Here is a 24,621-nt window from a genome sequence, read left to right as displayed (position 1 = left end):
GACAGCCTTAGTCACAGAATTTCAAGACAGGGCACATCACTTAATTTATTGTTAAATTCAGGTAAGGTGCCTTGTGGGCAGATGGATATTCAAAGCAGAGAGTACCAGAACCAACCTCACAAGTTCTCCATTCCAAAGTATAATATAACACACACTCACCCACATAACAGTGGTGTGATTCATCCCTACAATCATCTGGGAATGAATCTTGGGGAAGTGGCAAACCACTCTGTAACAGAGGAACCATGACTCCGAAGCCATTTCATGGGATCCATGAGAATAGTGCAAAAGGATCAACTGAAGTTGTAATCACAGATTTTAAATTTGGCTACCAGTTAATTAGTGGGTTTAAAATGATTGCGAAGAAACTTTTTATAAGTCCTAGCAAAATATTTTTTTAAGTGGACCATTATTTGGGAAAGATAAGGAAAGAAATACAGATGCCATGCACCATTTGCAATATGTGTTGCAAAAAAAAAAAAAAAATCAGATCTCAGAGACAAACTCAGAAAGCCTCTGTAAGGACAATGGTTTATTACAATCCAGCTACTTAGGAAATCATTGCTTGTATATATAGATATATGTACAATATATATATTGCTTGTGTGTGTGTGTGTGTGTGTGTGTGTGTATTGCTGATTGTATATTTATATATATATATACAATCCGTTCAATGCTTTTCAATGAGGGGAAAAAAATCACCAAAAATTAACGAAGACTCAGAACAAAGCCAAATTAAGTTTGCATAGGTTTCACAAGGTGGACTATCGATTCCATGCATTTAAAGCAGGTTTCAAACATTTTAAGACAACAAGGGACCCAAAGCGGTTCACAACATTAACATTCACACAATTTAAAGACACAATAAGTTAAATATTAAAAGATAAATTAAACAATATATGATTTAAAATGCAATTAAAATATTAAAACATTAAAACATTAAAAAGATTAAAACTTCTATTGAAATGGGGATCAGGGATTCAGTTATAATTGTTAAAAGCCTGCCTGAAGAGATGGGCCTTTAGCTTTTTTCTAAAGGATAAACAGGGAGGTCCTGATCTCGTGAGAGAAAGTATTCTATAGCCTGGGAGTTGCCAAAGAGAAGGCCCTCTCCCGTGTGTCCCCATCAGCTGTGCTTGTGCTGCAATGGGACCAAGAGGAGGGCCTCCTCTGCTGATCATAATCGCTGAGAAGGCGCATATAGGGAGATAGGGTCCTTCAGGCAGCCTGGACCCAAGCTTTATAGAGCTTTATAGGTAATGACCAGCATTTTGAATTGGGCCCGGAAACAGACTGGTAGCCTGTGCAGTTCTTGTAACAGGTTTGTTATGTGCTCCCTGTAGCTGGCTCCATTCAGTAGTCTGGCTGCAGAGTTTTGCACCAGCTGAAGTTTCCAAACCATCTTCAAAGGCAGCCCCACACAGAGCGTGTTACAGTAATCCAATATTTTTATTATGCAAAAGGGAGCAACAGAAAGGACTAAGTGTGTTCTTGATCCTCTATATGAGCCTCATGGTACAGTGGTTAAACTGCAGTCAAGATTCTGCTCATGACCTGAGTTCAATCCCATCGGGCTCAGGTAACTATCTCAAAGTCGACTCAGCCTTCCACCATTCCAAGGTCAGTAAGTTGAGTACCCAGCTCATTGGGGGGCGGGGGGATGTGTAGCCTGCCTAATCAAATTGCAAACTGCCCAGAGAGTGCTTTAAGTCCTATGGGGTGATATATAAACAGCACATTTTGCTTTTTTTTTCCTGCAAAATTCCCCAATAGAGAAACTCAAATCAGACCTCAAGGAAGTTAAAACTCTTCCCTAAGAATTATGTTATGTTATGTTATGTTATGTTACTATGTTATGTTATGTTATGTTATGTTATGTTATTGATTGATTGATTGATTGATTGATTGACTGACTGACTGACTGATTGATTGATTGATTGATTGATTGATTGATTGATTGATTGATTGATTGATTGATTGATTGATTTGATTTGATTTGATTTGATTTGATTTGATTTGATTTGATTTGATTTGTATCCCGCCTATCTGGGTCACCGGCCCACTCCCAATTTATGTCTATGAACACAATTTTGGTTTCTTATTCTGGTCGCACCTGCAGAATTTCATCCATTTAGGGACCCATTCTGGGAAAACACCAAGAGGTTTAACATAGCATCTTCCTCACCTTTGCATCAGAAAAAGTGAGATTCCTTGACTAGGGATCAGAGTGAATTGTATTCCTGAGTGGAAAACTGGGGGCAGATGGCCCACGGGAGGGTGAGAGGCTCTTGGTGGTAACCTCTGAGAAGCAGAACATGTCCAGATAGAGATATACAGACCATGATATTCAACGGCTTATATTCCATAATTAGCAAAGCCATGAAACCAGTATCTGGGTGCACTACTGTTCTGGATAAGGGCCACTAAACTGAATCTGAATTCTGGTAAGACAAAACGTCCTATTTATGGGCTGTAACTTTCCACATAAGCCCGATCCCCCCACATCCCTACCCCAAGCGGAAAGGAGACAGGGCTTCACCTGTTTAATGTGAGGCAGTGAAACCTGCCAGTGTATGCAGCTGAATGTATTAAGGCTAGTTCTATGATCAGGAGCTGTGAGCATTTCCATGTAAAAGCACTTACAGGTTCTGCTGCACACCTTTATGGTGGGCATAAAAAGGTCTAAGACAGTGGTGTCGAACTGTGGCCCTCCAGATGTTCTTGGACTTCAACTCCCAGAAGCCTTCACCAACACCTCTGCTGGCCAGGATTTCTGGGAGTTGAAGGCCAAGAACATCTGGAGGGCCACAGTTCGACACCACTGGTCTAAGAGATCCTCAATAGAGAGCTCCTAGTGGGGCTAAAAGAGCTGGTGTCTCGTGGCAATAATGGGCTGGGCTCCCATTATCACCTTCTTAGCTCTACACAGATTCAGACAGAAGGCCTGAACATGGCTAAAGACTCTCTGGCCAGAATCCTACTAGTGTTTGAATGAGGTTTCCTCAATTTGCTGTGGCTAATTTGCAGCCAATCCCTGAGGTGCCAGAGAGCATCTCAGTTGTATCTAGTTGTCCTTTAGGAAGCAGGTCAAAATGCTGCTATTCAAAGAGGCATTCAGGAACATCCTTCCCATGACCTATCCTGTGTTATTTAGCTGTTGTCATCCAGGGTGCGCTTTTTTATATTATGCCTATGTCTGGTTTTGTTTTTGTCATTGATACATATAGTTTTGGATTTGTTTTAGGTTTGTGTTTGACTTTTGTAAATGGCCTGAATTAGTGGCTTGCTACTATATGATAGATAGATAGATAGATAGATAGATAGATAGATAGATAGATAGATAGATAGATAGATAGATAGATAGATAGATAGATAGATAGATAGATAGATAGATAGATAGATAGATAGATAGATAGATAGATAGATAGATAGATCAAGAGCAGCTGAAAGATACAACAGTAGTAGAGGGACAGAAATGGTGGAGGAATTAAGTATGCAGGATCCCTATCATCTAATCTCAAAAACCTAAGTCTTTCTTGGTTTCTTAGAGAAAAAACTTCTGAAAACTATTTCAGACAAGACTAAGAAATAAAAACCTACAGTCTTTAGAATCCAAATTCACACCAGACCCTAAAGGGTTATACAGAAAGTACTAGCTATTCAGAATATTCAATATTTAGTCATAAGGAAAGATGTGATTGCTTGATTTTTTTTAACTTCTCCTTTACAGAAGGAGATTAAACTAACTGTGTTAGATAAGCCTCCTATATTAATTTGAACTGAGTCTACCAGTAGCCCAAAGACATTAAAAATATACACCCACTTAAATTAATTACTATGGTACAGTAATGAGATTCTCTAAAGAGCAGAACAGATGCATGCATAAAACAAAACCCTTGTCTCTGTATTAATCAGTTTGAACTCCAGTGGTAGAGCCATAATCTTCAGAGGTATTGATTGAAGACAGTTCTAAGGGCAAAGATTCCCAGTGAAATTGGTTTATGTCTCTTTAATTTCACTAAGCAAAATTATACACCAAGCATTTAAGTTAAGCCCTCCCAGGGTTACAGGAGGCTATTGCCACGTAAAATCTTATGACTATCACACAGAGGACTGTTGTCCCTATACAAAAGCAAGAGTGCCTGTTGAAAATTTCCGACAACATTTCACTAGAGACATCTTCCCTTTTGCTCTAAGAGCCTTGAGTTAATTAAAATCTGGAACCTTAGCTTTTTTGTCATGCCCTTTTTGATACTCTTAAGACCAAGGTGATCAGCTTTTGTCTTAGTGAAAGATCTCTCTCTCTCTCTCTCTTTGTGTCCTGTTAACAACATCCAGCGATGGTTATGGAAGCTGGCTGTAGAGAAGGTACAGGCCCAAGAAGAAATATATTTCCTCAAAAATGCAAATTTACCTGGGTAATACCTGGCAAGGCCAGTAGCGCTGCCAAAAACTTGCCATAGTAAAGTTTGATCCTCCTCTCGGTTCTTTTTGAAGACATCATCTAATGCAGCTGTCCAGTTCAGTTCATTCAGTACTATTGTAGCTGCAAAAAGAAATAAATACAAATAAAAACATGAACAAAATAAACGTCCATGTGGCATTAGCAAGTTACAGCTGCATTTGCTGGACATCTTATGTAAGTCACCTGATTCTTTGAACTCATCAGTAGTATTTCTTCTTGGAATGGCTATATGTCCTAGTTTAGAAATAATAGTCTTCTACTTGAGATGTCTTCATTTAAAGGGCTGCCCAACCCAAATATAGCTTAAACACACACACACACACAAACATAACCACAATCCTTAAAGCAGCGTGCACAGTGGGGGAGACCAAATTCCAGGAGTCCAGGGGCTACATATGCTCATCCTTGGATCATAGAACATAATTCTTTGGCTCCCATTCCCTAATGGAAGATGCACCCTAGAGGCCTCAATGGTTAATAATAAAAAAAGAAAGACCAGTTTTGGGGTGTGAAGAGGACTAGGGGTATTGGCAGGCCTTCTAACCATTTGTACTCACAACCCCTAGAGGACACACACGTATCTTTTTGAGTCAGTTTTATATTGGGGGGCAGGTCAGATGGCCGGGCCTGCATGTTCCATGGACACCTCTTGCCCACCCCAGCCTACACAAAGATTGACACACAGGTCACCAAGTCACATTCTTTCCCCCACTATAGTAAGTGGTATTGCCTTTCAATTTCAATTATAGAGATTTTAAAATTCCAGCTCTGCATGTAAAGTAGTATATGCAAATTTCATGCAGGCACGTGTTTCCTTCTTTTGTCCTTCTTTCAGGTCATACATTTTGGTAATGTGCAAGTGGGTCCCCATTTGTTTTCCTCAGTATTGTTGTCTAGTAGCAACTCTCATGGTGCAGAATGCGGTGGCCAGATTACTCAGTGGAGTGAGAAAATACCAACATATTTCACCCACTCTGGCCGCATTGCATTGGCTGCCCATCCGATTCCGCATCGACTTCAAAGTGTTGATGCTCACATATAAAGCCCTAAATGGTTTAGGACCTCGATACTTGGCGGAACGCCTTCTCCTGCCAAGATCTACCCATGTCACTCGTGCGAGCCAGGAGGTGAGGCTGAGGAGCCTAACGCCGAGGGAGGCCCGGAAGGAGAAGACAAGAAATCGGGCCTTCTCGGCGGTGCCTCCTCGCCTCTGGAACAACCTACCTCCTGAGATTTGCGTGGCTCCCTCGCTGGGTATTTTTAAGAATCAATTAAAAACATGGATGTTTAGGCAGGCCTTCCCATCAGATAATTCCTGATGCCCTTTTTTTTTCTTTCCCCCTCTCCTTTAGCTTTCCTATTCTGCTCAGTATTTCTGTTGTGTAAATTGTTTTTTATATGTATATTTATTGTATTATCTTTTAATGTTGTTAGCCACCTAGAGTGGTCCTGACACGACCAGATAGGCGGGATATAAATAAAATAAATGAATAAATAAAAAAATAAATAAATCACTTTTTATCACTGGCCTTCATCTTCTGAATGTTTTTCTTTCTTCTTTTTTAAAAAATGCATTTGTTGTAGTCTAATTTGTTTAAAAAAATTAAACTGCTTTAAGCTACTGGTTTTTCAACATCTTCAGTTGCAGCCCAGTTCCCAAACACAACCTGACTCTTTGGTTACACTTAAAATTCTCCTCCATTCCGGCTTTCCTGGATAGGCTCGCTACCTGCACCACCCAGCCTATCACCTTGTTTCCCCTGTTCCCATGCTGATTGGCCAATGAAGCAATTAGCACAGGATTTTAAAAGCCCAGGAAAATGAAATGTGACATCAAGGTAGGCATATGGTAGGTTTCTATGGGAAACTATTCTGTTACAAGCTGGATGCCCCCAATGGGGTGGTCCAAGATCTTGTTGCATGATTGCCCATTCCAGAGACCTTCAGCATGGCTTGTCTCCATCTTTAGTTGCATCTGGGTAAGAATGAGGCAGCAACAGCTTTTGGGATTGAAATTTGGGTAGAAAGACCTCTTTACCTCCTAGCTCCCTTTTTTAATATTCTCAATTAGGTAGGTAATTACCCTGTTCCACTGTCTTCAGTGCAATGCAGAGGCTTTTGTTTGGAATCAAACGCTGCATATTTCCTGGGAGGAGAGTGAACAGTCTGCCAGTTGCAGCTTCCTTCTTTTACCCATCTTTCAGCAGCACTGCTTGCAGAGTAATGTGGGAGCACAAGCAAAGTCTACTTATGTCTACAACAGGCTCATCATCACCACAGTTTAGGAAGTTGGAGATGAGGTCAGTAGTGAGCTTTTAGGTATACAATTTCCAAACCAAAATGCTGAAAAGGGCCATAAACTGACCAATGAACAACAACATATGGACAAAGTCCAACTGGAGAAAACCTACACATGGAAGGACATGGTTTTTCCCTCCTGTGGGGTCCCTCTGTGCAATCAGTCAGGTGACCAATCATCTTCAGAAATTCACAAATAGTGCATGATCAAGCATGTAAGGAAGACCCTGTTGGTTGGGGTGGGAGTGAAGATTTGGTTAAAAAGCGGCCTTTACATGGTCACATAAAGGAATAGGATTTTGGCCACTGTCTATTAGAAATTGTGGGTCAGGGAGACAAAGAGGCAACAGAGTTCAGAATATAGAGATGGAAGAGATAACTTCATCAGACCAAATAGTTATCTAATCTCATTCATATATTGACTGTGCATAGGGGCAAGATTTCTACATTTCACATTTTTTCTGCAACCTATATTTGAACCCATAAGCAAGTTCAGACAGGTTTATGACTAATATGGTCTTTCTTAGCAGATTATTCATTAACATGTTCAAACCCACCTATAAACTCAAACTCAGGTTGCAGAAAAAAATATGTCATGTCGTAGGAATCCTCCCCCTATGAGTTTCTCCTGTGGTTATATCCAATCCATGCATGGCTTTATCAGAAAATGCAACTTTGTCCTCTGGGATCACAGTATATTCATGTGTGGAAGTGTAAAGTGCCTCTATAGATTATGTTCTGAGTCAACAGCAACAGTTAACATAGGTCCCATTTTCTGGGGAAATGCTTAATTAATAACACAAGTTCCCCAGGGACTGAGGAAGGATGGAAGGGGGGGGGGGAATATAGCATTAAATTGTAACATCAGAATCACGAAGCTGAGTTGGGACCAAAATCCAAGAGTGTGCTCATTACTGCAAGTTAGCAGTGTTTTCATGTTTATGGATGTGATCATTTGCAGAGAGATCAGCTGTGTGTACATTAATATTCATGAGATGGGCCAGTGTCAGAATTAACTTGAAATACACGGAAATTTATATTCATAAGCATGATCTGACAAACACTAAGTGGCCAAAGATACAGAAATCCACATTCCTAATACTAACCCTGGCCAATTTTGGGGCTTCTCGTACAAAACTTAATATTAGTGTGTGACATGTATATATTTTTAAAGACAAGCCGATTAATGATGTTACAGGACCAAGCCCACTTGTGAACACTATTCCATTAATAATTGATGGGGCAAACAATGATGCTTAATTATGATACTGATAAATAGCTATTCCTTTCATTCTGCTTTAATCAGTCATAAATGCATCCCTAATATCCAAAAATAACTCGCTCATGCTAGGCAACAGCTGGCATTCAGTTAATTGGAACAGAACAAGGTTTTATTTGTCAGATGGAGCATTATCACTTTTTCTTTGTCTCTTCTGATGGTGTTTCGAAGCTGAAGGTAAACAGGTTGCAAAGCTGGCAAGCTATATATTCATTAACAAAGGATTAAAGAAAAAAGGGGGCCCCAGGAAAGGTAAATATGCATGCAAAAATGCTTCTTTCCCATTATGAATTCTCTGAACAGCTGTTTCCAGAACACACCATCATTTATTCATAAGAGCTCTTGGTTCCTGTTTATGGAGAAGCCATGTTGTTGTTTAGTCATTAAGTTTTGTCCGACTCTTCGCGACCCCATGGACCAGAGTATGCCAGTCCTTCTTGTCTTCCTCTGCTTCACGGAGTTTGGTCAAATTCACGTTGGTAGCTTCGATTACACTGTCCAACCATCTCGTCTTCTGTCGTCCCCTTCTCCTCTTTCCTTCACACTTTCCCAACATCAGGTTCTTTTCCAGGGAGTCTTCTCTTCTCATCAGATGGCCAAAGTATTGGAGCCTCCGCTTCAGGATCTGTCCTTCCAGTGAGCACTCAGGCTTGATTTCCTTCAAAACGGATAGGCTTGTTCTCCTTGCCGTGCAGAGGACGCTCAAAAGTCTCCTCCAGCACCACAATTCAAAAGCATCAATTCTTTGGCGGTCAGCCTTCTTTATGGTCCAGCTCTCACTTCCATACATCACTATGGGAAAAACAATAGCTTTGACTATGTGGACCTTTGTTGGCAAGGTGATGTCTCTGCTTTTTAAGATGCTGTCTAGGTTTGTGATTGCTTTCCTTCCAAGAATCAGGCATCTTTTAATTTTGTGGCTGCTGTCACTATCTGCAGTGATTATGGAGCCCAAGAAAGTAAAATCTGTCACTGCCTCCATATCTTCCCTTTCATTTCCAGGAGGTGATGAGGCCAGTGGCCATGATCTTAGTTTTTTAGATGTTGAGCTTCAGAGCATTTTTTTGTGCTCTCCTCTTTCACCCACATTAAGAGGTTATTTAATTCCTCCTTACTTTCTGCCATCAAAGTGGTATCATCTGCATATCTGAGGTTGTTGATACTTCTTCTTAATTCCAGTTTGGGATTCATCCAGTCCAGCCTTTTGCATGATGTATACTGCATATAAGTTAAATAAGCAGGGATACAATATACAGCCTTGTATTTACAGCCTTTCCCAATTTAGAAACAATCAGTTGTTCCATATCCAGTTCTAACTGTTGCTTCCTGCCTCAAATATAGATTTCTCAGGAGGTAGATAAGTTGGTCAGGCAGCCCCATTTCTTTAAGAACTTGCCATAGTTTGTTGTGGTCCACACAGTCAAAGGCTTTTGCATAGTCAATGAAGCAGAAGTAGATGTTTTTCTGGAACTCTCTGGTTTTCCCCATAATCCAGCACATGTTAGCAATTTGGTTTCTAGTTCCTCTGCCCCTTCAAAATCTAGCTTGTACTTCTGGGAGTTGTAGCATTCTTTGGCACTGCCCTTATTTAGGATTGGCATGTAGACTGATCTTTTCCAATCATCTGGCCACTGCTGAGTTTTCCAAACTTTCTGGCATATTGACTGCAGCACCTTAACAGCATCGTCTTTTAAGATTTTAAATAGTTCGGCTGGAATGCCATTACCTCCACTGGCCTTGTTGTTTGGCATGCTTTCTAAGGCCAACTTGACTTCACTCTCCAGGATGTCTGGCTCAAGGTCAGCAAACACACTATCTGGGTTGTCCGGGACATCCAGATCTGTCTGGTATAATTCCTCTGTGTATTCTTGCCACCTCTTCTTGATGTCTTCTGCTTCTGATAGGTCCCCACCATTTTGTCCTTTATCATGTCCATCCTTACACAATATTTTCATTTAATGTCTCCAACTTTCTTGAACAAATCTCTGGTTTTTCCCTTTCTATTCTTTTCCTCTATATCTTTGCACTGGTCATATACAAAGGCCCTCTTGTCTCTCCTTGTTATTCTTTGGACGAATTAGCAAGGAGATTCAATTTTTTGCATTCAATTTTCTGTAACTTTCCCTATCTCCCTTGCATTTTGTTTCCCTTCTCCTCTCTGCTGTTTGTAAGGCCTCATTGGACAGCCACTTGGCTTTCTTGCATTTCCTTTTCTTTGGGATGGTTTTTGTTGCTGCCTCCTGTATAATGTTATGAGCCTCTATCCAAAGTTCTTCAGGCACTCTGTCCACCAAATCTAGTTCCTTAAATCTGTTCTTCACTTCCACTTTGTATTCATAAGGGATTTGGTTTAGATTATACCTGACTAGCCTAGTGGGTTTTCCTACTTTGTTCAGTTTAAGCTTGAATTTTGCTATAAGAAGCTGATGATCAGAGCCACAATCAGTTCCAGGTCTTGTTTTTGCTGACTGTATAAAGCTTCTTCATCTTTGGCTGCAGAGAATATAATCAATCTGATTTCGGTATTGCCAATCTGGTGATTTCCATGTGTAGAGTTGCCTCTTGTGTTGTTGGAAAAGAGTGCTTGTGATGACCAGCTTGTTCTCTTGACAAAACTCTATTAGCCTCTGCCCTGCTTCATTTTGAACTCCAGGGCCAAACTCACCTGTTGTTCTTTTTATCTCTTGACTCCCTACTTTAGCATTCCAATCCCCTAGAATGGGAAGAACATCTTTCTTTTGTCTCAATTCTAGAAGCTGTTGTATGTTTTCATATAATTGATCAGTTTCAGCTTCTTCAGCATCAGTGGTTGGTGCATAAATTTGGATTACTGTGATGTTGAAAGGTATGCCTTGGATTCGTATTGAAATTATTCTATCATTTTGAGATTATATCCCAGTACAGCTTTTCCCACTCTTTTGTTGACTATGAGGGCTACTCCATTTCTTCTACGGGATTCTTGCCCACAATAGTAGATACGGTAATCATCTGAGTTGAATTTGCCCATTCCCATCCATTTTAGTTCACTGACGGCCCGGATGTCAATGTTTATTCTTGTAATCTCCTATTTGATCACATCCAGCTTACCACGGTTCATAAATCTTACATTCCAGGTTCCTATGCAGTATTTTTCTTTGCAGTATCGGACTTTCTTTTCACTTCCAGGCACGTCCGCAGCTGAGTATCCTTTCGGCTTTGGCTGAACCACTTCATTAGCTCTGGAGCTACTTGCAGTTGTTCTCTGCTGTTCCTCAGTAGCATGTTGGATGCTTTCTGACCTGAGGGGCTCATCTTCCAGCGTCATATCTTTTTACCTTTTGTTTCTCTCCATGGAGTTTGTTTGTGTGTTTGTTTTTTGCAAAGATACTGGAGTGGCTTGCCAGTTCCTGCTCCAGGTGGATCGCGTTTAGTTGGAACTCTCCACTATGACCTGTCTGTCTTGTGTGTCCTGGGACAGCATAACCCATGCCATGCTCTGAATTACTCAAGCCCCTTCGCCATGACAAGGCAGCAATCCGTGAAGGGAGGAGAAGCCATAAGAAATTCAAATTGAAGCTAGTCAGCTCATCTTAGCTCTCAGACAAAGCTCTAGCAACGCAATACAAAGACTTATACCTCAAGCAGCATCTGAAAGGCTTAAAAATGTGGAAGATAGTACAGCACAAAAGTTAAAGTGAATCTCAGATAATTCCAGTCACATTTTTGTTGTTAGATGTATATAGACAGGAAATGTTCACCACCAAGTTTAACTAGGATACTGATTGAGAGACAAGGCCTTATTCTGATCTTTCAGGGAAGTATTATTGGAGCATCATTTTGAGACAGGCCTTTTAAAAATGACTGAAATTAACATTTCCTTTCACTAACCTACAACTCGCAAATATATACTTATAACTGCAAATTGCCAGATATACCTTATAGGACGTTTACTGATTTAAGATGAATATCTGTTCATTTCATTAATTTCACATGACTAAAACTGAGAGCTATGTCTCAGTTAATTTATTATAAGAATGTATTCAAAACATTTTCCATCAAAAACAGAACTAAATTTCCCCAAGAGTCATCAGTAGTTTAGCAGAGGTCTGTGAAACTGATCAATATCAAGAAGTCACATTAGTTAGAAGAAAAGTCAATTCAAGAGCCTAACAATTATATTTGGTCATGATTTCCCTTTCCTATGAGCTACTATTCAATCAATGGCTAATGTCCCATGCTGCCATTCTGCTTGCGGAAGCATCTTTGTTGAGAGCAAGCAGCAGGGATACCCTTCTCTATTGCAATTCCCACATGCCCTAAAAAACATCCTGTGACAATCGGCCCCACATCACTCCTGTCACTCATGTCCAGATATCATTTGCATGAGCCTATGGGAGGAGTGAAGGGGGGGAATCAGAAAATATAAGAAGGTGTGCAGAGTGAGAGTGGCTGTTAGAGAATGGAAGATAGCAGTTGGAAACAAGATAGACAGTTGGAGATATGAGATAAGAAATAAGATCAAGAGAGACAGAGAGATAGTCAGAGAGATACTAAGAAGAGAGATAAAGATAAGCTGGTACAGAGAAACAGATACATAGATAGAGCAGGTGGTGGCAAAAGATATATGATATTGATTTGATTGTATGCAATGAATAAATAACATCTGTGATTGCAATATAATTTAATACACTTAAATAATTCTGTTGGCAGCAAGTGTCTGAATAAAGTCTTTACGTTGTGGATAACGGAAATCCACTGATGGTGGTGAGAACGAGAAGTAACTTCTCAATTGATATCTGCTGGTGAGAGGATGGCATGAGCCTTTGTTTGGTGAAGCAAGAGTCCCGTGGTAAATGTCACAATTGGTGCCCAATGGTGGGATGTGAAAAGAGTCCAGTAAAGCCAAAGTTTAAAGGGAATTTTTCTCAGTCTAGAGTGCCTGGGAGGCAGAGGTCTGTAGTGAAGAAGTGGGTAACTCGCTAGAACATTTTTTGGGAGAGCTTAGTGGTGAGGCTTTTAAACTCAGATCTTGGGTAGGACTAAGACAGGAAAAGACTCTGAGGGAAAATTTTTGTTTGAGGTTACCTCAAGATTTGGAAGACCAGTGGGCAAGCTTTGGATCCACGGTTCTGAGAAGGGAGCGCTGGTAGACAAAAACAGAAGCCAGGGTCAGAAACAGGTCTGAGGTAACAGGAACAAGCAGAGGTTTGGGGGGGAAATCAGAATTTGTTTGTGTTTGGAGGCAAGAAGATAGATTATCTCAGACCAAAGAACAGCATGGCTGGCGGGGTGCCAGAAGAAACAGTGTAGCAATCCTTAGCTGCCAAGGGGGAGCTACAGAGTAACTGTACAGAGAAAGGAAAAAAGAATTTTAAAAAGAGGCTTGACTATTTCTGCCAGATAAACCAGATCTTATCTAAATAAATACACATACGTATGCCACCTAAATGAAGTAAAAAGTTAGCAATGGAGGTAACTGATCCTCAAGAAGCACTAGGTTTACCTCAGGAGGTGGAAGGAAATGGAGTCCCTGTGGAAGTATCTGTAGATCAGGAAGAGACTCATGAGGGTGCCTCAGGGAGAAGAGAAAGGGATCTAAGCTCCCAAGAGTTTGAAAAATGGAGGTTACAACAAGAATTTAAATCAAAAGAATTAGAGATCAAAGAAAGAACTAAAGAATTAGAGATGAGAGCTATGGCTGAGGAAAAAAGCTCAGAAATTGCAACTCAAGGAATTAGAGATTAAGAAGAGAGAGAGGGCTGAGGCCAGACAGAAGGAAATAGATTTTTAATTAAGACAGAGGGAAATGGAGTTTCAATTGCAAATGAAACAACTGAAATTGACATCTCAAAATAACAACAATAATAACAGCAATGCTGAGGGAAATCTCTCCAAAGTAGATTTAAAGAAATTTCCTCAGTATAGAAAAGGTGACTGCCCAGAATCCTTCCTAATTTCCTTTGAACGTGCGTGCTAGGACTTTAGTGTGAAAGATGAAGAGAAGATGATGGTGCTGAGATCTCAAATCAGTGGAGATATAGCTGATTTCTATTCATAAATGTCTCTAGAGGAAGCCAGAGACTTTGAGGTTTATAGAAAATTGGTTAATTCTAGATGTGGCATTAATGCAGAACATTTGAAATGAAAATTTTGTGTCCTGACCAAAAGGCCTGAGGAATCTTATTCCCAATTGGGGTGAAATTAGTTCAGTGTCTGGAGAAATGAATGGAGCATGAGGAAGTCACCTCTTTAGAACAAATGAAAAATGTAATCGGATTTGAACAGTTTTATTCTATTTTATCTAGAGAATTATATTATTTAGTGAGAGACAAAAATGCTAAAAAAGTAATGGAAGCAAGTGAAAATGAGGATTCAATAAGTGAAATAAGAAACCCCAGGTTTTCTGAGGAAAAAATTGGAGGAAAAGTGTGGGACAACAGGAAGAGAGGGATTACCTAAACTACTGGAAGCCATTTTAAAGGCAAGCCCTCATCCCCAGAGCTGAGTCACTGACAACAAAATAGCTCTGAAGGAAAACTTAGCAAAGTCCCATATTTTGAACCCAGAGCCAACAAACTATGTTATGGTGTGGTGAGAAAGGACATTTTGGGCCCAATATCAGACCTAAAAGACAATATACTTTAACCAACAAAAAGGGGGAAATTCCAGTCAGCAAAGAAGATATATTGTGTACAGCATAAGGGAGCTACCACAAAGGCAATTGAAAATGTTGCTATAGCAACCCCAGTAACAGCGAGGGCAGAGAGCCTAGAGCAAGAGCCTCCTTTGGCGAAGGTAGTCCAATCCTTTTTAATAAAATGTAACCAGAATTTTCTATGCAGCTTAGGGGATGTGATTTATGTTGATGATACTAAGTATCTAGCACTAAAAGATTCATGCTCACAAGTTACATTATGCCACCCAGATATAATCCATAAGGAAAATATGTTAGCCCATGAAAACATTTCTATTAAAGGGATTGGAGCTGAAATCGTGGTTTGCCCATGGCAAAAATACCCATAAGATATCAGGGATGGTCAGGAGATTGGAAAGTAGCCATATCTGATCAAATTCCTATCCCATGTTTAATAGGCCTGGATTTATCTGAGTATGTGCAGAGTGTTTTAGTGACCACTCACTCTCAGGGATGGCAAATTGAAGCCACTGAGGACAACAATGAAACTCTTCCTGAACTAAGAGAAGTGACTTAATTAGCTGATCTAGTTACCATGAGGAATCCTAATAATCTCTATTTTAGAAGAGAACAGAGGGAAGACCCTACCTTAAGTGAATGCTTTGGACAAGCTAAGGAAGGGCCCCTGACCCCTGAAAACCCTGAAAGATACTGTATAAAGGAAGACCTATTATATAGATAGATCCTAGTTAATGAGGGGAGGGGGAAGCATACACCAACAGCTGTTAGCGCCTTTCAAATACAGAGAGAGAATTGTAGAAAAGGCTCATAAAGACATATTTTCAGCCCATTTAGGTATCTCACATACTAAACAAAGGATTGCTCAAAACTTCTATTGGCCAGGGATGGGGAAGCAGGTCAAGCTACTGTATATTGTCAAAGCTGTGACACCTGCCAAAGACAAGGGACTGGGAATGACAAGACCAAAGCTAAGCTGTGCCCATCGCCAATCATCTCAACCCCTTTTCAAAGATTAGGCATAGACCTAGTGGGACCCCTACCAAAAATTACCAAGCATGGAAATAGATTTATTTTATCTATAATTGATTATGCCACAAGGTATTGGGAAGCAGTACCTTGGCGGAATATTGAAACAGAGACAGTGGCAGATGCCATAATAAATTATATGTGTTGCATGGGTTTTGCTTCTGAGAAAGTTACCGACTTGGGGACTTCATTTACATCCAAACTAATGAAAAGACTGTGGCAAGTCTGTGGCATTACTCACATCACATCATCCCCTTATCAATCCCAGACACATGGATTAGTCGAGAAATTTAAGGGTACCTTAATGCGGATGATTAGAGCAAATACAGCTGAGAATTTAAAGAGCAACCACGGAAAACAAAAACACTGGTATGACAAGTGTTTGGTGAAGGAAGGGTCCTGTGGTAAATGTCACACGTCCTCTAGACAATATGGAAACTCTTGGCTACAGGAGGGAAGGGCAACAAATTCCAAGGATGTCTACAAAGCATCACACTGTATTTAGGTCATTCTGGTCAGAAAAATTTGGCTCTTCAAAGGGTAAGTCACAGAGTTAGTATTTGTAGCAAAGCAAAGTGTGTTCCTTATACAGTGGTGCCTCGCTTAATGATTACCTCGTTAAATGACGAAACCACTTTACGATGAAGTTTTTGCGATCGGTATTGCGATCGCAAAACAATATTCCTATGGGGAAAAATCGCTTAACGATTATTGGTTCCCTGCTTCAGGAATGACTTTTCGCTAGATGACGATTTTAAAACAGCTGGTTGGTGGCTCTAAAATGGCCACCCGCTGTGCAAAATGGCTCCCCGCTGTGCTTTAGGACGGATTCCTCACTTTACAAGCACCGGAAAATGGCCACCCTATGGAGGATCTTCGCAAAACGAGCAGGTATTTCGCCCATTGGAATGCATTGAACCAGTTTTCAATGCATTTCAATGGGTTTTTAAATTTTGCTTGACGAGGATTTCGCTTAAGAGCGATTTGAATGGAACGAATTATCCTTGTCAAGTGAGGCACCACTGTATATCACCCCATAACACTTAAAGCACTCTCTGGGCAATTTACAATTTGATTAGGCAGGCTACACATTCCCCCACCCCCAGAGAGTTGAGTACTCATTTTACCAACCTCAGAAGGATGGAAGGCTTAGCCAGCTTTGAGCCAGCTGCCTGAGCCCGTCGGGATTGAACTCAGATTTTGAGCAGTTTTGACTGCAGTTTATCCACTGTGCCACAAGGTCCATCGTCAAATTTTTAAGCATTAATGTGATTATTTTTATTTGGAAAAAAAATATTATTAACATAGTTGACACCCTACAAGCTCTTTTTTTACAGACTACTGACACATCCACAAATGTGTTTGTAAGGACATAAGCAAAATGTCTTTCAAATTATAGAAAGCACTTTATTGTTAATCATACAGATATCTCTTCCATTGGTTGAGTCAATTGTTATTCCACATACTGAATCAAAGCGTTTTTAAAAAGTGCTATTTTTCATTCTTGACTTGAGACACACTGATGAGGATTTTCCAAGCCCTGGGAGATTCCAGATGGGAGCAAGAGTGAGAGAGGAGAGCTATTTTTATCAATGCCAACTCCATAAACTCCACAAACTGCCTCTGCCCAAAACAAGGTCCTACTCCTTTTGAGATGGAAAACACATACACATAAGGATGGGGACGAATGTTCAGAAACATGCAAACTTCTACCTGATGTTACTGATCCTTAGATGTCCATGCAAGAAAGCAGCAGCCATCATAATTTTTGTTGCATCATCATTACGTGCATTAAAGCATCATTTGCTTCATCCCTTTCTTTCCTCTTGTGAATGATGATAATTATGTGCTGCCAAGTCAGTTCTGACTGACTTATATCCTAACCCTTTTCCAGGTTTTCCAGGCAGAGAATATAGAGAAGTGGTTTTACCATTCTCTCCTTCTGAGGGGTGTCCTGGGACTGCCCAAGGCCACACGGACTGGCTCTACTCACAGGAGGCACAGCGGGGAATCAAATTCCTAGCCTCTGGCTCTGCAGTGTATTTTTTAAAGAATTCATTTAAAGAATTCATTTTTTTTTACCAAAAAATATGTTCAGATAATTGGAAGGGAAGGAAAAGGAAATCAAGTTTGACAGAAATTCCCCAAGTTGCAGTAGTAGATTTACTAAATGGATTGAAAGAATCTCTGTTGTACACACGATGTAGAGGCCTTGACTATCCCAAGATCCCATTCTCATTTAGAAAGGCAATCAGTACAACAACACTTTACATCTCTCACTTAAAACAGAGCTAGACAAAAATGTGCTTTTGATGCATATGGGCCTTTTCTGCATAGGAAAATTCTCATTTATGTGAAAAGCCTAGCAGGTATTCACTACCCCTGAAGAGATGTCATATATGGTTTTTTAACAACACAATTCAGCTTAACTAGAGGGAAGATGAAGGATCTCTAGAGAAAGAGGAACAAAGAGAACACGCAAAAGCATTAGAGAGAGACGGCACCGCAGGGAAGTGGGAGGCATTGTAGTTTAAAAATATACTCAGGGAGGCTCGCTAATTCATTTTTAGTATTTTGTCTTACAGTTAATTCACTCAATGTGCTATGTATTTCTAGAAAGTTATATCATATGAAGATCTTCGGGAACATTTCTGACTACACACATGTCCATGTAGATACACACTCTGTAGTCCCCTATGCAATGACACATACAGTAATTTTGTTTCCAGAATCCGTATACTGCTGTCTGAAATTTTATTGCAGTATATAATAGCAGGATAAACAATATATACACAGAGGCATGCTGCATCTAATACCGAACGTAGTAATCTGATCTCATGACACTGGAGCCATCACAATCGGTACTGTAGAGATCTAACATGTAGCAGTGGATAAAATTTCATGGACTGAAAGGGTGACCAGTGAAGGAGTACTGATATGAATGAATAAAATCCCCCAAAATCATAAAGCACATAAAATGTAGAAAGCTAGCATGTTTTGGTCATATAATGAGCATGCAATGAATGAAGCGGATAAATTGTTACAAATTCAGAGTTAAATGAATAGGAAAAGGAGAAGAATGTACTGTATTGGTTCAAGAATCTGGAAAAATGGTTTCGATGCAATGCAAAATGTTTGCAGCTGTTACATTTAAAGTCAGAACTTGATGTCTGATCTCAAACAGGAGAGGAACAACAAAAAGAAGGAAGCAGAGGGTATAGGATCTAAAGATTCACACAGCTAAGGTTTATCTCTAGGTCTGCATTTCTTCATCAGCTCAACAGGCCACCAGGCTTTTGAAACTTAGCTTCCCAAAGCAGTTTCTGATGTGATAAGGCTTTAAAAAGAATAAAAGGAAATTGGAAGTACTAAGCATACCTAAAGGAGTTATTTGGATGCAGTCTAGATAGATTTTACTTTGACAAAATACAGACTGCTTTGAAAAAAACATGGACTGGAAGAGATAGAGTGTTAATCTGTATGCTAATAAGCTTTCTTCAGCTGGAGGGTTCCACCTGCCTGGAAGTGTCTCCTGCTTCCATCAGTCCTGTGCTCACATTGGCTTGCTTTCTACCTTAAAAGATAATAGAGAACTGAACACTTCTATTCAGATAATTGAACAGCTTTCAACCAGGAGACTCCCACAAAAGACAATCACTGCAAATGGAAAGTGTTGTAGCACAAAATTCTGCCCCGGAACAAAACAGTATTTTTTTAAAAAGGGAAACCAAGTGTTCTGGGGGCATCAAAAAGCTCTGAGAAATAGGGTGGGGGAGCAACAGAAGGGATCATCTGGATGTTGGGACAATTTTCATTACAAACAGGGCTTGAAAATTAAATGGGTATAAATGCAATCTGGAAGAACCTAAGTTGCATGGAACAACTAACTTTTAATTTTGAAAGTAACATAAATAGAAAATAGATAAAAGAAAGCTGACATCCGTTTTTGTAGCATTTTAATTTCATCTGAAGAAAATTTATCGCCACCAGGAGGAAAAAAGCTGGAAGTCTGAGATTTTGTGTAGAGATATATGACTTCTTTTGTTATGCCCTCAAGTACAACCATTTGGATAAGAAATATTTAATATTGTCATAAAATATTAAAAAAGAGATAACCAATTATGATATTTCCTTGGAAAATATCCTCTCCCCCTGCTACTTTTTTGTTATCTCATTATATAATTGACAGTTTAGAACTTATTATGTGCCTGCTAATATCAATTAGACAGGAAATTGCTTTGAATTATTAATGCCCTAATTTTTAGAAATTCTGAGAAGGCACGTGCACACCTGGCTAACAACTTTTAAAATAAAGATTACTTAACTATAGAAGTGTAAAGAAATAGCAACCAAAATCCTGTTGTTTAGTGTAGTAAATCATACTAACATCATGCCACTGATTCAAATGGGCCTAGTCTAACTGTGACTTGCTTTAGCACAGTAAGGCATAGTTAGAGGAGGCACATTTGAATCAATGGAACCTATGGAGCAGTTCACTCTCCAAGTCCCTATTGGAGAGAGAGAGAGAGAGAGAGAGAGAGATTAGATAGATAGATAGATAGATAGATAGATAGATAGATAGATAGATAGATAGATAGATAGATAGATAGATAGATAGATAGATAGATAGACAGATAGACAGACAGACAGACAGACAGATAGATAGATAGATAGATAGATAGATAGATAGATAGATAGATAGATAGATAGATAGATAGATAGATAGATAGATAGATAGATAGATAGATAGATAGATAGATAGATAGATAGATAGATAGATAGATAGATAGAGTCAATAGGCCTAACCTAGAGCAATTTACTATACCTGTACTAAGCAACAGGATTTTGGCCAATGGTCTACTGAAACAATGGATTACTTAGTTCATTGGAACAATAAATTTATTAACCTGTGTTTATTTGTACATCATTGGTAAATAAATGATTAAGAAAACATGAAACCTTTTCTATTTTTTTTTCACTTACAGAAAATGAATCCTGAAGAGGCAACATTGAACAACTTCATATTTCTTAGTTTAGTTGGCTCCTTTATTTTTAAAAGTCTTCCTCTCTCTGTCTTGGTTAAATAATTTTCACATTCACATTTTGTTTTTTTGCTGGGGTTTTTTTTTGGGGGGGGGATTGTTATTTATTTATTTATTTATTTATTTATTTAATTTATACCGCTATCCTACCCTGTTTTGCATAGATAGATAGATAGATAGATAGATAGATAGATAGATAGATAGATAGATAGATAGATAGATAGATAGATAGACAGACAGACAGACAGACAGACAGACAGACAGACAGGCAGGCAGGCAGGCAGGCAGGCAGGCAGGCAGGCAGACAGACAGACAGACAGACAGACTGCAATCTGCAGTAAAGTATTGCTCAGTGATATCCACTCTTAAAGCATTTGATGGCTATAACTATATTAATCTGTCATAATTGGAACCAGATTCCATAAGGATGTAGCTAGAGAAATGAATTTCTTAGAAAATTTATAGTATCTGACAGCATTTATCATATCAAGTCGTTACAGTGAAAGATTAACAATTGCCTCAGCAATAAGGTTTGCAACTTTGCATCCTTGTCTGGAGATCTATTTAAACAGTGAAATTAATGGTGCTGAGTTTCTCATCTACCTTAGTCCATGTGTTTTTCAGGGTTGGTATAGCACCACACACACTATGGCTCCACACAGAAGCCCACTTCCCCAGAAACAGATTAATCCTATGAGCAGCCTTCAAAACATCTCAAGAAACCATAGCCCTTGAGTGTCCTCCAAGAGAATTAAGTCTGCCATGTTTAGACTGTAAAAATACCAGCCTTTCTGGACAGGGATAGGCAATGGAGAGGGGCCTAAGACCTTGCTGATCGTCTTAAACTCTAAATATAGAAGCAACTAATTTTAGCAGTGTCCTCATTGACCTTAGCTTCTATTCATTACAATACATAAGTTTTGCTTTAGTGAAATATATGCATCTTTCCTTTTTTATGATAAAAGGTAGCTGACAAATAAGCACAAGTCTGGAGAGGAGATGGGAACTGAAAGGTTTGGGTTAGAAGAAGCTGAAGAGCATCTTTGGGAAAGGTATTTTTTGGATTACAACTCCCAGCATCCCCAGTAGCAATGTTAGCTGGAGGAGTCTGGGAATATTTCCAGAGTCTGTGATAAACACATATGATATATCTATATACTGCATAGGAACCTGGAATGTAAGATCTATGAACCTTGGTAAGCTGGATGTGATCAAACAGGAGATGTCAAGAATAAGCATTGACATCCTGGGCATCAGTGAACTAAAATGGACAGGAATGGGAGAATTCAATTCAGATGATTATTATATCTACTACTGTGGGCAAGAATCCTGTACAATAAATGGAGTAGCCCTCATAGTCAACAAAAGAGTGGGAAAAGTTATACTGGGATACAATTTCAAAGGCTCCAACAACTGTACAATTGCACCCATTCCACACACTAGCAAGGTTATGCTCAAAATCCTACAAGGTAGGCTTCAGCAGTATGTGGACCAAGAACTCCCAGAAGTACAAGCTGGATTTCAAAGGGGCAGAGGAACTAGAGACCAAATTGCTAACATGTGCTGGATTATGGAGAAAGCAAGAGAGTTCCAGAAAAACATCTACTTCTGCTTCATTGATGACGCAAAAGCCTTCGACTGTGTGGACCACAGCAAACTATGGCAAGTTCTTAAAGAAATGGGACTGCCTGACCACGTTATCTATCTCCTGAGAAATCTATATGTGGGACAGGAAGCAACAGTTAGAACTGGATAGGGAACAACTGGTTGGTTCAAGATTGGGGGAGGAGTATGACAAGTCTGTATTTTGTCTCCCTGCTTATTTAACTTATATGCAGAATACATCCTGCAGGCTATTAGGTGGAAAACTATGGATTAAAATGCAAAATATTATAGGGCTTTAAAATTACAACAAATCGAAAAAAAGTACGTATCTAAAGTATGAGGAAGGGGCAAGAAACTAGTCATTCCGGTTTTAGATTTCGTATTAATCTTTAAACTCTCCAATTAGTCTCAGAGCCCAATGCTATTCTACATTTGCATTGCTGATATACTTTTTATTGTAAAATAAAATGTGATGACTGAGCAGGCAATGAGAAACAAATAAACCCAATTTTGTATAATTAGAATACTGGATGGATGCCTCCTCCCACTGTCACAAGGGGTGGGGGGAGAGGCAGCTCCATCTGGCTCCTGAAGTATAGACTATTTTCTAATTACAATGGTTTATGTGAAATTCACAGACAGCAAAACAAGCCAGGCAGCCCCTGGGAAGTAGCTTCCATATTAACAACCATTTGTCATGCAATGATTGCTTCCCCTCTTCCCGAAATTTTCAAGGGTTGCCTTAAATTATCCCCACTTTAGCAAATGAGGCTGCCAATGTTTGCTCTAAAAATTTCTGACACCTGGAAGTGAGTGTCTGAGAATAGTTCAACACACTGAATTGCAATTATATGTGGCCTGGGAGTAGAAGGGTTACCGTAGTATGTCCCATAGCAAACACATGAAGTATGAAAGACAGGTGTACATTATTCAACACCTGGAGCCTAAATCCTGTCAGAGTTCTGCAGAGGGTGTATGTGGGGTTGAACAATGCACATCTGTTTTTTTTCTGCTTTTGGCAACAGGAGGATTATGTGTCAAACCTTACTGCTGCATAAAATGTGTGGTTGTTTTTGAGGGTATGTAAAAAAAATTAAATTTGCATATTTATTCCATTTGATTTGCAGCCCACTTTTCTCCCCGAATTGTTGAGATGATAAAATAATCCTGCATGCTTTCTAACAGTGGGAAGGACCTAGTTGCTGTGAAAAGGGATGGGCTACTGAGATTTAAATTATTCCCTCACACTTTGTCTGTGCAGTTGTTGCTTTTTTACCTCAGACTCTGCTAACTATAAAAGGAATTAGCCAAATTCTCCAACTGGGACTCAAGGCATCGCACAACAAGATTAAAAGCCAATATCAACAAAAACTCTAAAAGGTTTCAATACAGTAGCACAACTGTTAGTATTAAAACAGTGTAATTAAAAGTAATTTAGAAATATTTCCACTAGAAAGTACAGTAGCCACCTACGGAAATCCTCCTTAGTAGCCAGCCAATTTCCCAAAAGACTGCAAAAAAGGGCGGGGGAATCTCTAAACTGATCAGAAACCACTAACAGTTGACAGATATATTGATAAGATGTTGCTGATGTTTACATGGGTTGGGGGACTGTGTATCCCCCCCCAAACACACACTTTTGAGAACAGGCATTCAAAAAACAGCCCCTGCTTCATGCAAGTTTAAAAGTATATATAATTCTCAAAGTAAATTATACCAGATACATGTTGAAAAACAGAACCTTGGGGGAAGAGAGGCAGCCCAGTGGTGCAGAGCGCAGAAATTCCCCAGCTTAGCTTTTGGTATCCCCTGTTAAAGGACTGCCTGGAAGGTAATAGTACTGAGAAAAATGTCTGAAGAGCCCCTGACAGTTAGAGGAAATGATGCTAAATTAGATGGACAAATAGCATCTCGAGTATTATAAAGCAACTCCCAAGGTACCTGGAAACTGGCTACATACAAATTAGTACCAGAGCTTATGTCAACAGCAGCTGTACATAACATCTGACTTGGGAAATGCTACCCAAGTCTCATGCTGATAGCCTGGAACTTCCCGTCTGTCCTACTGAGTTGGAGACGATAAGCCATTAGCAGACATTAAAGTTGCACTTGCATGACAATAAAAGCACAACCATTCCCTCATACTACAACCCAACAGAAGTTGGTGAGGTGCCCTCACACCAACAACAAAGAACTAAAATTCTGCTGGAAATGTTTCGTGCAGCACAGTTTTGTAAGTTAATCCACATTAGGGATCAAGTCCTTGCTTCTT

At 39.6% G+C, this 24,621-nt stretch overlaps 1 protein-coding gene across 7 annotated transcripts in view; it reads right to left on the bottom strand.

The window, feature by feature from the left end:
* The window catches only part of CACNA2D1 (calcium voltage-gated channel auxiliary subunit alpha2delta 1), a 540,926-nt gene that overhangs the window by 156,318 nt on the left and 359,987 nt on the right, over nucleotides 1–24,621 (bottom strand). For all 7 annotated transcript variants that reach the window (XM_073000730.2, XM_078394287.1, XM_073000729.2 and 4 more), the window contains one exon: nucleotides 4,415–4,546. In XM_073000730.2, coding sequence (XP_072856831.1) covers nucleotides 4,415–4,546 — 132 coding nt within the window. The remainder of the gene's footprint in view (nucleotides 1–4,414; nucleotides 4,547–24,621) is intronic.

This window comes from Pogona vitticeps, chromosome 5, assembly GCF_051106095.1.
Source record: "Pogona vitticeps strain Pit_001003342236 chromosome 5, PviZW2.1, whole genome shotgun sequence".
Taxonomy (NCBI): domain Eukaryota; kingdom Metazoa; phylum Chordata; class Lepidosauria; order Squamata; family Agamidae; genus Pogona; species Pogona vitticeps.
The sequence above is the reverse complement of the archived record's forward strand: the minus strand, read 5'-3'. Positions and strand labels throughout refer to the sequence as shown.